Below are 14384 nucleotides of genomic sequence, written 5' to 3' on the forward strand. Positions count from 1 at the left end.
AGTTTTGAGAGATACTTCTCGGAGTTCCATTGCGAAGCTATGACCAGTGGAGTTCAATTGTGTCGTGTGTGAGTCAGTTACCTACAAAAAACAACGAATGATGGTCGAGAAATTTTGTGGATTGATTGAGATTAAACAATAAAACCGTCAAATGCCGGCTCAGAGGTCTAGAGCATAAGTGTTCTTACATGAGACTGAAGGTCCAAGATCGGAGTCCCCTATGCTAGAGTAGTCCCATACTAGAACGAAATGGCTGTCTAGTGCTTCCGGGTTTTCAAAGGTAGTCTAACATTGAAAAAATCATGACCTCAATTAAAACTCAATAATCTCCACAACCTTACATTGATAAATACAAATTCACTGTTGAAAAATCACAGGTATTTTCAGACATATATATATACTCCATTCGCACAATACATTAAAAAGGTTGCACCACATTACTTAACTTCAAATCAATTTTTTAAAAATAGGTTACCGTTTGAGTAAAGTAGAAGGTTATTCTTTATGAAAATAAGCCACATGCATTAATTTAAGTTGTGTATTCTTTAGTTTCCCAATCATTATTTCTCTTCCAAAAATGTAACCTATTTTAGGAGTGTTTTCTTTTTTGTTTTTATAACAGACTAAATAAAAATGTATTCAAATTTTCAATTATTGTCTATACCCTTAATATATCCGACAATATTTTATGCATAAGTAGTTATTTTATTGAGATAGAATAAAGACGAATAATTATTTAATTTCAGATGGGTATTGTGGATATTATAGTAATGTCAATGGGTAAGATCATGAGTCAGTTGAAGCTGGGCCACCATGGAAAACCTGATAGCACTGGACGGCCATTTCGTTCTATTGTGGGTCTAGTGGTTAAGTGCTCGCTCGCGTAACCAGTAGATCCTGGGTTCGAATTTCGCAGGGGGCGAGGTCGTGGATGCGCACTGCTGAGAAGTCCCACAGTAGGACGAAACGGCCAGGTTTTCCATGGTGGTCTAGCTTCAATTGACTCATGATCTTAACCATTGAAATTATTTAATCGTTAAGAGATGTTTCTTCCTACAAATTAATAGTCGCTCATCTCGTGATCATCATAATAAATCTTGATGCCTAGATTTCATTGAATGTATTCTTATCTAATTCACTCCTTATCTCTTTACATATATGGTCAACTCGAATACACAAAACACAGCTGATGAGCAAACGCTCGTTATAGATTAATGTGTTTATTTTATAGTGGGCAAATATTTACTTTTAAGCATTTTTTTGTTTAGATTTTTATCGTGAACTAACATTAAGTACGGAACATTTTTGAAATGGATAGCATATCGTGCTTTATCGAAAGTGACTAAAATATAAATCGGTAAACCCTAATTTAATAGTTTTAATATTATATAATGCATGTATATGTATATAAACAGATATTGTTCTTACATTTATCACATTGGTTTATAGTTATATCGTTAGATGTAAAAATATGGCTTTAGATTACTCAAAATATCTTAAAATATTCGAAAATAGTTTAATTTACCACATTTTTCGGTATTGAACGTACATGACATTAAATTTATTGTACTCAATGAATATAGGATGGGGAATATGAAAAATGAGTATTTATAGAGTCACTGTCTGCTTTGAGGCATTAGATACTTTAAGAAATACACAATGAGTTGTTTGCTGAAAGTTTTAGAAAATTTTTCACGGTGCACTGATTGTTAAAAGCATTTTCAGCTTTTTTTCAGGCTGCCAGAAATGTGAAAATATAATTCCAATAGTATGAAGTTGTTTATATAAAGGGTAATCGATGATTTATGCTTACTTATAATCATTGCAGCTTTCTACATTAAAATATCTAATTCTTTTAAAAGTATAGACTGTATTTGGAAAACTTGATTCAATTGCGAATTACTAAATTATATGACCAGTATCATGATACTTAATCGTCGGATAACTCATCAATTTGATTTCATATTTTAATTTTAAAGAATTTATCTACAAAGCTTCTACTATTAATAAATGTAAAGCTTTTGACTGAAAATAGCAGAGATCGGAGTTCGTGACATTGATGTACCTATTATATGTGCTAGGTATATATAATAAACTCATTGTAGTATAATTACATTAAGAATATAATATGTCAGTAATAAAGACAACTATAGTCAGGTAAGACAACATTCGTCTTTATATGTATACCTCAGTAATGACCGCAGATTAATTTCAACAAAATGGGTATTTTTAATGATTTAAAGTGGGTATCTGTTAAAAGTTAAACTTCTATTTCTATAAAAATGTAATGAAAAGAAAGACCGAAGTCTAATTGATGTTATTATAATTACCAGCATATTTAGTTTGAATCACAAACTGATCTTATCTAGACCATTGCTTAAAAAGTTTTAGTACTTGAAGAAAGTTTCTTTCTGGCATGTGACTACTAAACAGTGTTCATCCATCATGCATTGATTGTAGTTACACATTAGTACCATTGAATGTCGGCTAAGTGGTCTAGAGGCCAAACCTCTACGCGCGAGACCGACGGATCTTGGCTCGGTTCCCGCATTTATAAACTGTGATTCTATTTGAGAAAATGTCTCGATCAATACTGGCTGATGAAGATTTACGCAATTAAATATATCACGACTGAGACATTTAAATTGTATGATCTTTAGAATGAATTGTTTGAGGATCAGTACATATACAGATAAAAAGTGGTACGATTTTTTAAAATTCATTTCGGAATGACTTACTTGTTTTAATTCAACGTAAATTAAATATGGCAATGTTAATCCTACAAAAGTAAATGTTACAACTAATAATAAAATAGTTGTACGTCTTTGACCAACAAACCATCCTGTTTTAACTGAATTTGATCTGTATTTATGTAGTAAAATATGTATATCAGTATTTTGTCTATTAGACAATGAATTGCAACCATTTTTGGATTGTGAATAATAATGCACACTATCAATATTTTCATCACGATTTCGACGTCCATCATTATCAACATTATCATCATCATCATCATCATCATCAAAATGCTGAGAACATAGACGAATTTGTGAATTATCCAATTTTATTGAAACACAAGATGAATACCTTGAATTATTTGAAGGTGTTTCATTTAAAGTTGAAGACTGAAAATGTTTTAATTTCATTGTATTATTATTATTGTTATTATCATTATAATTGTTTAATGTACCATCCCATGTATGCGGTCCAATACATGATGATATCACATGACGACTAGATATTGGACAATACATAGTAATTATATTCTGATTATGATTATTGTTATCAAACATTTTAACAAATTTATGAATTTGTTTACGTTTATTTAATGAATGTGAACATGTTGTACCAATAATAACTGGATTATTCTCTGAACGTAATATACATTTACATGGAATTAATGATTGCTCAATATTAATTTGATGATCATATGATTTAATTTTTTCTTCTTTTTTAGATTTACATTTGCCAGATCGTTGAAACATGGACATACAACATTTGTTTAAACTCATTAATATTTTTGGATTATATTTTGTATTCTTTTTAAAACATACTTTATTACCACATTTTTGTTTTGGATGAAACCATGGTAATGATCTCAAGTAATGAATTAATAAGACATTAAATATAATAGTAACAGTATAAGGAATAAATCCAAAAATGATTAAATGTTGATGACTTAACCATATGCTAATGTTACGTGCAATAGAAAATAGTGATGATTTCGATTGCTTCGCTTCTACTAATTCACTAAATAAATTATGAAGTCCAAGTAATTGTTTACAATCTGTAGTTTGATTCATTTCAAATGACTGATTACTAAATAATAATAATGTACCATTGACAAAATGATCGTATAAATGTTCGAATTCATCAGTTTGTATTTGTTTTGATGAAGTTGTCTGTTCTATATCTCCTGTCAGCTCTCTTTCTTCAGTTGGATTGATAAAAATACAGAAATGACTGTGCTGGAAAATTAAAAAATGAATACAGCAATTGAATACATCGAATTGCTACTAAAGTCGTGAATGATACGCTTGGAAAACTTTAATGTATTGTGCCTGCCCCGTCCACATTCAAATGATACATAATAATATTCAAGTTCTCGTGGGATTGTACAACTTTTTGAGGGCCTTGCTTCTTGTAAAGAAGGTGTGATTTATGGGAAATACAATCATAAGAGATCTTATTTTCTTTCAGAATCATCAGATTATAACACTCAAACTATAAAGAGGATAACTTTTTTTAAATGATGCTTAACCCGTATTAATGTAAATACTCCTCCAAAGCTAGATTTTATTTAACTTGTTAATTGACTTAAAAGACTGGCTTCTATTTTCATTACAAATAATTTATAACAGAGAATACTTGATCCAACCACTGAGACCGGCTCAGTGTTCTAAAGGTTAAGCACTTATCGAAAATTGTAAATATCCTCGAATTGAAGCTTAGCTTGGACAGGTACGCGCCATGCGAAACAATCCATACTCAACTGAAACATCTGTTCATTTCTTCCTGATCTAATTAAGTACTTAATGCAAACTATGAAAAACAAATCAAACCTACTAACTAATTTATTAAGTACACGTGATTTCAGTGGTTTTCTAGAATCATATAATCACAATGATAAATTAGTTTCTACTAGTCATGTTTTCTTCGTTGTCATTTATGAACAAGTTAATAAAATGGAATGTTTTATTTTTTTCTGAATCTTGACTAACATTTGTCATTTTACCAGATGAAATGCCCGACATTTCTTATAATTAAAAGGTTATTAGCTTCTCAATAAACGGATATAAAAATTTGACAGTTGACTATACTGAGAATCATTTTTAATTATCCTGGATTATTTTATGAGAAAACTGTAAAAGTACGGTATTTGCAGTATTATCTTTCTGGCAACTATTATTTAATGTAGAAAATTAATAAATTCATGCTAGTATTACAAATCGATCAGCATTTTATTTGCCATGTTATTTAATCGAAATATGCTTGGAATAATTACAAAATTGTAATTTACACTGAATTCTACTTTGTCTAATTTAAAGGTTTCCATGGTTATCTGTAAAAGCATAATGATAGTGTTCCATTTAGTAACCAAATCATTGTTCGTACAGTCGTAAGCAACGTATAAAGTTATCACAAATGTAAACCTGACAGATCATATCAGCATGTTAAAATGAGAGTTTCAAAATGAAAAGCAGATTGGTAGATTTTGCATCAACAGTAAAATCAAGAATACGATTAAAAAAGGGATAAAAAGTATAAATTAAATCTAAAACTCAGGATCTAGAGACAGATTAAGAGTAAATGCACCTACACCACTTAATGTCACCATCCATTAATCATGGAAATCATAGCTCAAAGGTTTTATCACTCAACATAAAAACAGTTACCTTTTGGATATGAAAATCGTGGTTGGTTTTTGGTTAGTCCGATAGCCAAATTTCGCAATAACAGCTTTTTGAATATACATTTCTAAAGTTACCTACTTGTTTATCACTAAGTAGTCAAGTTAATTACTCAAAATTATAATAGTTATTTAAAAAGTTTTTTCTTTAAATAGCATTGGATCACAGCAAATACCTTGTCAGTCATATAAGGTCATGGTAATTAAGTTAAGGTTATTATCGCTGGCATATTGATATGTACAAAATACATGCCTTGTGAAATCAGAAGATAATTGTCATGATAGATCGACATTGAATATGTAAATATTCAGTAATTAAAAACCAGTTAGGCGTTTTCATTTTAAAACGCAAATCTGATGTATATATATACAGACATTTTCTCCAATTTAAAAGTGGAGTAGGAAAATGAAAGTGAAGGTATCGTATTATCTTGTAGTTCATGATAACATGTTCCTGTTACTTCCTTACGCCTGCTACTCCTCGTCAAGGAGAATAGACCGTCCACTAGCACTCGCCATCCAGCCCTGTCCTGGGCAATCCTTTCCAGTGCTTTCCAGTTACTATTCATCCTATTCATGTACGCTTCCAATTCTCGACGTAGTGTGTTCTTCGGCCTTCCTCTTTCCCATTTACATTCAGGATTACAGGTTGGCGATTGGCTCGTCATGCAGTTTGTTGATTTCCTCAATGTGTGTCCTATCCACTTTTAGCGTGTTTTCCTAATTTCCTCTTCAGATAGAAGCTCGTTTGTTTTGTTCTTCCACACAGTAGGCTGTTGCTGATGGTGTCCGGCCAATGAATGTTGAGTATCTTGCGCAGACAATTGTTTATAAATACTTGCACCTTTTTGATGATGGTTGTGATAATTCTCCAAGTTTTAGCTCCGTACAGTAGAACTGCCTTGACGTTCGTATTGAAGATTCTGAATTTGATGTTGGTTGATAGACAACTGTTTTGAGTTCAATATGTTCTTCAATTGTAGGAATGCGGCCCTTGCTTTGCCGATTCTCGCCTTTACGTCTGCATTAGATCATCCCTATTCATCGTTGATGCTTCCCAGGTATGTGAAAGATTCCACATCTTCCAGAGCTTCTCCATCAAGAGTGATTGCGTTGGTGTTCTCCGTGTTTTATTTGAGGATCTTGATCTTTCGCTTTTGTATGTTGAGGCATACTGATGCACAGGCTGCTACATTTTTTGTCTTGACTCGCATTTGTTGCTGTGTATGAGATAGAAAAGCCAAGTCATCTGCCAAGTCCAAATCGTCTAGTTGCATCCAACCTTTCCATTTTATTCCGTGTTTTCCGTCAGATATTGAGGTCTTCATAATCCAGTCAACCACCAGAAGAAGGAGAAAGGAGGAGAGTGAGCAGCTTTGTTTGACTCCGATCCTTAGTTGGAATGCGTCTCTCAGCTGTCCTTCATACACGACTTTGCAGTATGTCAAGTGACGGCTTAATGGTCTATAGGTTGGGTATTAGTGCATTAAGCCGAATATCCTGGGTTCGAATCCCCTCTGCCAACAAACCTCCATGTTCCTCTTAACAAACAAAAAATATTGGTTCTAGTTTGTATAGGATTACATATATGAATGGTTATGGAGTACCAAATTAAATGCTAGTGGTTGTTCATTGTTCGCCAATTTTTACTGAATCTACTGTTGATATCAATGCGTCCTCAAATTACACTACATAGCTATTAACAGCATAAATTACGAAATCTTTTAACATTATCTACAAATGTATTAGTTTAACATTATTCATTATTTTTAGATTAATTTATACGATTTTCCAGGATTCTTTCGTTCTTAACAATAGTAGTAAGTGATCAACATCTAATAACTATAACAGACATCTATGACAGATAATTGTATCCTATTTTTATGATGAAATCAAAACCTAAATTATAAAACCAAACATTTTTTGTAATATCAACCATTGTATACGAAAATGTATCATTATCCAAATGCTGTTTAAGTGTAGGGAATAAGACAAGAAATAAAAGTTCTCTGATATCGAACAAATTCTAATGAGTGCAACCAATATTTCTGTTGTTTCCATTATAGTCTCAAGTCTATCATGTTGATCTCAGAACTAATGAAATAGAATGTTACTTAAACATGAAACATTAGAGGATGTGGACAGCGTGAAATTAGACTACAGATAGATAGATAGATAGATAGATAGATTTGAATTGTGTTTGTCTGCTATGATTAAATAAAGTTGCCAAATATTGTTTTAAAATTCAATTTTTCATTATTGTTACTTTATCTTTTTACTGAACTATTTAGTAAACGTGTAGACGGAAGGTTACATTTACACCATAAATAACCATAGAATGATTCTAAACATTTAAAATGTCCCCCCAAAAGAAAATGAGCATTTAAGAATAGAAAATTTTTAAAAAATGGAAATCATAGTGATGCAATGTTTACTATGAAATCATAAAAATAAGTTGAAATATGGTATATGAGATAAGTAATTGAGAATTTCATTGGGTAATATTCACTAAATGAGAAATATTAAATTTCTATGTGTTTTTGGATTAGTTGCTTTGTGAACTATCTTCAATTATTTATGTGAACATTCGTTAAAATTTGAACAAATAGATAGAAATCGAGCGTTCAGTATATGGAAGACATCAAATGCATAAATTAGAATTGAAATAATCTCAGAGAATGACATAAAAATAATTTGGATGTTTCATCCGACCCTATGATCTAAGCTTCATCAGGAAAATAATCAAAATCAAAATTATTGAAGAACATATTAGATATAATGACAAAATTACACATAAAAGCTTGTCTGATCACTTTCATTTTGTGTAGAGTAATGTTACAGTACATAGACTGAACATGATTTTATTATTATATCTTAAATATTCTTCGATAATTTTGATTTTATTTATTTCCTTGATGAAGCTCACAACGAGGTGCTTCGTGAAACATCGAAATTATTTGAATGTCAATTGATGAGACTATTTAAATATGACTTTTGAAATCAACTAATGTTTTAAATCATTGATTACGGTTGATTTTTAAATTTCAGTTAGCTACTTTATACTTTTCTGTGTAGCTATTTTCAGAAACTAAGCATCATATATACGTTTGTTATATCATAACATGGTTATAATGGATATTTTTATATAAAAATCTCAATTTTATTTAGCTTGCCCAGTTAATGTAAAATGATATAAATAATGCTGAAATTTATCTGTCCAATAATTAGTATAAACATGAATCACAAAAAAATGTAGTTTCTTCGTTCAACTAATGGGTTTTATACGACTTCAAAAATGCCATTTAGTTAATTAAAATAATTAGATTTTTTCTTGATTAGAACTAATTAATAACACAAAAGGAAAAAAAGGATTAGATATTTCACTAAAGAGAATCTTACATAAATCTTGGGTAATATATAGTTAATAATCTAAAAGTACACATTTCTTACATCCACTAATGAAATTAATCGACCAAGTTCAGTGATTATGTTTACTACATTCACCACTAAAATTTTTAAGTCCATCGTTATCTCGGATAGTAAATGAAAGTATATTAAAGAAGAAACGATTAAAAATACACTAGTTTACGTGCTGACGTCAGTACATGACGAAAATCGCCAACGAACATTGTTAATCAATGTTCTATTTAAATGCAAATATAGCAGTATATATATATATATATATATATATATATATATATATATATTACATGCATTGTCGGTGCATACTGTCTTAACCATAATAAGGATATCTTACTTAAAGATCAACCTATTTAAAAATTGATTATAAAACATTTCTGTTAAAATAAATTCACCATTTACATCTGGATGAATGGTCGAACTAGAATCTGTTATCTCGAATCAACTACATAGAAAAATCAACTTTTCAAAATCACTTTTATTAATTTGATTACTTTGAAATCTACCGTATAAACCTATTTTTGTTATATTAACACTTTGCTTTTACAGGTTTACAAAATATACAAGAATAAATCAAATTATGTTAAATTTTAGTTAAAAGTCAAATGATCTTCTGCTAACAATGAGTCCTGATTGTCAAAAAATTACTTGTTTTCTTTTGCGTAGGAAAAGTAAAAGCACTGGACTTCACTCTTTGTATGAAATCACTATTTTAAACCAACATATGATTTTGTAGGTGTTAGAAAAATATCTCTATTGGATTATGTGATTTCGGGTTACAATGGCATTGATATCAATAGTTTCCAGCTTTGTCGCTCTTATGTAAAGATGTTGAATGGTTGAAAAAAGTCAGTAAGAAATCCTGGGCCCAGATTTCATGCTAGCTAACGTTCATTACTAGGTCGTATCTGGAATCTTAATACGATTGATGTCTTCTATGTTATAAAAGTTTGAATCATCCAGCTTTACAGTCTGAAACGTTTGTACTAAGCTATTCGAGCTGTGGATGACAATTTGTAGGGCTGAGACATTTACAGTTAATTATTAATGATGTGAAATTAGCAGGTCTTATGAAAGAAAACCATAGACATTTCACTATTAAGATGATGGTATATTATTAATTCAGTCAGGGTGTAATTTTATTCTTTAGACGAAATTCACCTGACCATATCATATAAACCTTTTTTAAAGCACTCGGTAGAAACATTATATAGTCTGAAGATAGCTTTTTCAATTGCTGAAATCAGATGGAGTAAAATTGAAAAGCGAGAAGTAGGTCACAATTGTTTTTTCGCTATTTTTCGCTCTTAAAAACAGTACTCACTCATTCCTTCATCCACATGCTGTATTCAGCCATCGACTATCGTGCATTACTACATATACGATACTTTTAAACTCCTAATCTGTTATCTTAAAGTTCATACTCAAAACGGTAGTCTAATTCATCATTATCAGTGAATTACTGCTTCATTTCTAACAAAATTAACGTTATAAATCATTGCCTCCTTTGACCGATACATTTCATCACTTGTCCGTAGTAGTAATATTATTATTATTTTATTGGAATACTCCTTAAATAATCGTTAAGTTTAACATTAATTTTGAGCCTTAAAACTTCTAAGTCTAATGCGTTTAGCAAAATCTTTCGATTGTCAACTTTAATCCTTTTATGCGGTTAAGTATTCACACTGTTAGTGAGCTTTGAACGAACAGAAAACAAAAACAAACAAATAATCCAATGGTTACTGGTTTCCAATGCTTGTTTAAATGATGTCGATTCATAGCAAAAATTAACTTTTAATTTCTATAAATCTAAGAAAACAATAATATACAAGATGACATTACAAATACCTATAAACTGCTTTTTTTCTTCAAATCATTTACATAAAGTACATTCGACTTTATTGAATTTACAACTTACTTTCATGATGATGGATAGCTATCATAAAAAAATCATGAAAACCGTATACTTGGCTTAAAATAAGTTTTAACACAATTCTAAGTTTTTTTAAATAGCTTAACCTATAAATGTTCTATCGCGTTGTTGTTAATGACGGTTTTAAACCTATTTTCAACTTGCTATCATCGTTTTAAAAGGTAGGCTAGCTTGTGTCAATAAGTATATACGAATGTCTACGTTTTGTTTATGTGCTATTTCAAGCTATTAATTGGAGTGAAGATAGTTTTTCAACATATCCTCTAAATACTTGTTCGAATATAAAATGGATAGATATTTACTAAAATTAATCAGCTACTGTAGATGCGATCAAATTAGGACAAATATATGTCAACTTAAAAACTTGGAAATTGTTTGTTCGCTAGTTTTTTTTCTTCTAGATATTCTATTAAAGAGTTGTGATCGATGGAGTTCAAAAATGTCAAAAATGAGACAGTAATTTATGGATACTAAGAATAAATTATGATTTCCTGCCATAGATTGATTGGAGATAAAAATGTATACCGGTTGATGTAAATTTACTGGTTTAAATATAGGATGCTTGATGTGGGACTTGATATTCTTGGTTTCAAACTATAGAGGGGTTTTGAGTGTGAAATAATGAGAAGTTTTTTAGAATGATGCGCCAGTTATTTAGTGTTCTCTCTATGGATTACTAATTAATCTATGTCAATCCTTTATCTATATTACATGGATGTTTGGCAATTATTACATCTGTAATATTATTATAAACAAATCGACTATCAAATATGAACACATTAACGAATCTATACAAATGTAGTTAAGTAAATACAAAAATCAAATATATTTTTTAAAATGTTTCATTATCAATAAATCACTTACTCCACATGGCATTTCGTAAATCACTGATTTCACATAAATTAAAAATGGTAGATTTAAAAAGGCTAAAAAGACTAGTATACCTCCACCAATTAACCATGCACGGCAATGTAATGAACGTCTACTTCTTGTTATATAGACTTGTTTTAAACTTGCATATCGATCTACCGTTAATGCCATAACAAGCCATGCTGAAAGTTGTAAACTTAAATGCCAAAAATATAAAAATAATTTACAATTCCAATCACGTCGCCATATATTTGATGGATGTGAAATTTCATCTAATGAAATTAATGTATAAAAGTCAACTGCAACAGAATTACGATAAGCATCAATTGTTTGCATAATAATAACTAATGAATCAGCTAATGATAAAAATATAAATAAAATGAATGTTTCAGAAAATTTTAATAAATATTTAATAATTACAATACAACTTAATAAATTGCCAATCAATCCAAAACATGCTAATAAACCCATTGTTATAGCAACAAAATATTCACGTTCAAGCATCCATTCAAAACGTTGAATTTTTTCACATGGTCTATTTAATTGTTCCATTGTTGAATGAATTTCTTCAGTAATATTAATTAACCATGTTTGATTATAATAGAATTGTTTTAATTCTTGTAAACATAAATCATTTGAATATAATTGATATTCTTTATATTGTGGTAATAATTGTGTATTGAATTCAAAATCTAATGGATTTTTCATGTTCATTTCTTTTTATTTTTCTAAGAACTAATTAGAATATTCAAAATGCTTAGAAAAAAAGTAGACAGAATTTACTAAATAATTTCTGTAAATGAAAAGGATGTTTATTTCAAATAAAAATGAATAAATTACAAACATATACAGATGAATTTGATTTGTCTTCTAAAACAAAACAAAAAAACAAACAAAAACAAATTGCATTTTGACAATGAATATTTAATCGCAATTTGATTGGTTCTTAAAAATATTTTTTGGGGGGGGGTTTAAACTTTTAACCAATAGAATTGCAGCGTCAAGATTAATCAGAAAACTCTTTTATCCCACATGTTTTTCTTTTATTAATTTCGAGAAATAATCTGATAGGTAAAACTATTTTCTACTTTTTTTGAATGGTAAGTTATCTAGAAAAGTGATTCTTATTAATTGGCCGAAAAATATAATAATAATAATAATAATAATGTGTTGAGCCCAAATCCGAAGTGAAATTCAAGATAAAGTTATTATCTTTAAGTGAATAGTTAATATACCTTGGTTAACTAAGTAGTTTGAATGTTCCGATATCTTTGCAGTTATTACGTAATACATATTTCATCCCTATTGTTTTTGTTATGCTGATTCTGTTAATATCATAGCACAGTGAAATAACTAAGACTAGCGGATTGATGATCAGCTTGTGTATTCGATCTCCGAATTTTAGCTGATCACTATTCAGAAGATAAAATTACTGGTCAACTGATTGAGCTCGTAAATTTACATACCTAGATAAAAGTAAATCAAGAACATTAATCTTATGAAAATTACTTTAACAAAAGCAGTATGACAGTGAATCACTTATGGACTACCATATCCATATTGAAAACAAACTACGCAACTATTCCATTGGCAGTTTTATCACAAACTGATGCAAGTTAGATTGTCATTAAAAACTAGAAAGAACTGGACAGACTATGTCAGAGTATGAAGCTTATAAAGTATTCGCCGTCGGTTTATTCAGAGGTCGTATTCAGGTGTGTCAAGTTTCATGATAAGCATGTAACCTATGTATCACTGAGTTACAACATGATTAACGTAATTTCTAACTTCTTTAGATTCAGAGTTATGTTCAACCATCATTTAATACTGTTTGTGAGTAATTGTTCTATTTATAACATGTTCGAGGTTCATTTGTCATCAATTCTTACTAAAACGTCGAAACATTTATCCGAAAGCCGGCACCAGTTTATGAAAATAATAAATAAAGTTTAGTTAAAATTTTGCTGAGATTAGTTGATTTTGGATATATTTTTTATCACAACCCGTGGTTATTTCAAGTCATAGTTATCTTTTTTAATAATCTTTTACCTAAACATGTCACTTTAAAAGAAAAGGGATATTATTGATTACAGCAAAGTCTACCAGGAATCGGTTCCAGTTAAATAAACAAGTATCTTGACTATTTATATGGTTAATTCTGAACTTCTTCCTCCCGACTCAACTTTTTATGTCAGTAAGTGTAGAATAATCGTTTTAAACTGGCTTTTCCTTCCCAAAGTTGCCAAGTATAGTTCATAGATAAAAACACATTCGGTATCTACAATAACAAATGGGAAACAAATAATGACTACCTGGAGTATAATGACCAGAAAGAATATCAAAATGATAAATCTAGTATATATATATATATATATATATATATATATATATATCCACTCTTTGTAAGAGCAAAATGTGATAGGTACTGGCTAACTGATGTTCATCAGTATAAACTATAATATAAAATGTTGAAACCATGTTGTATTATAAGTGATTCAGAACAAAATGAACGTCTACTTTATGAATCAATTATTAAGATTATTTTCTTATATTTACACCACCTTTTTCGCAGAGTTTCCCAACACAATATAATATATGGCAAATGACTGTTATTGTTTATATGAAAGCTTATCAATAAATAAGCTTTTTAATTGTTTAGCGATAGTTGAAAATAGTAAGATTGTCTCAAAAACCTATTTAAAAAAAACAATAAACTGAAGGTGTTTTGTGGAGATTTTAGTGACTTCA

General features: G+C 29.8%; 1 protein-coding gene across 1 annotated transcript in view; it reads right to left on the reverse strand.

The window, feature by feature from the left end:
* Positions 1-12518, reverse strand: part of SMAD9_9 (Mothers against decapentaplegic 9) — a 28450-nt gene extending 15932 nt beyond the window's left edge. The window contains exons 1-2 of the mRNA XM_035734400.2: positions 11631-12518; positions 2739-3968 (exon numbers count right to left, since the gene is read on the reverse strand). Of these exons, the coding sequence (XP_035586194.2) occupies positions 2739-3968; positions 11631-12350 (1950 nt within the window). The 5' untranslated portion in view covers positions 12351-12518. The remainder of the gene's footprint in view (positions 1-2738; positions 3969-11630) is intronic.
* Positions 12519-14384: the final 1866 nt, after the last annotated feature.

This window comes from Schistosoma haematobium, chromosome 4 (genome assembly GCF_000699445.3).
Source record: "Schistosoma haematobium chromosome 4, whole genome shotgun sequence".
Classification (NCBI taxonomy): Eukaryota; Metazoa; Platyhelminthes; class Trematoda; order Strigeidida; family Schistosomatidae; genus Schistosoma; species Schistosoma haematobium.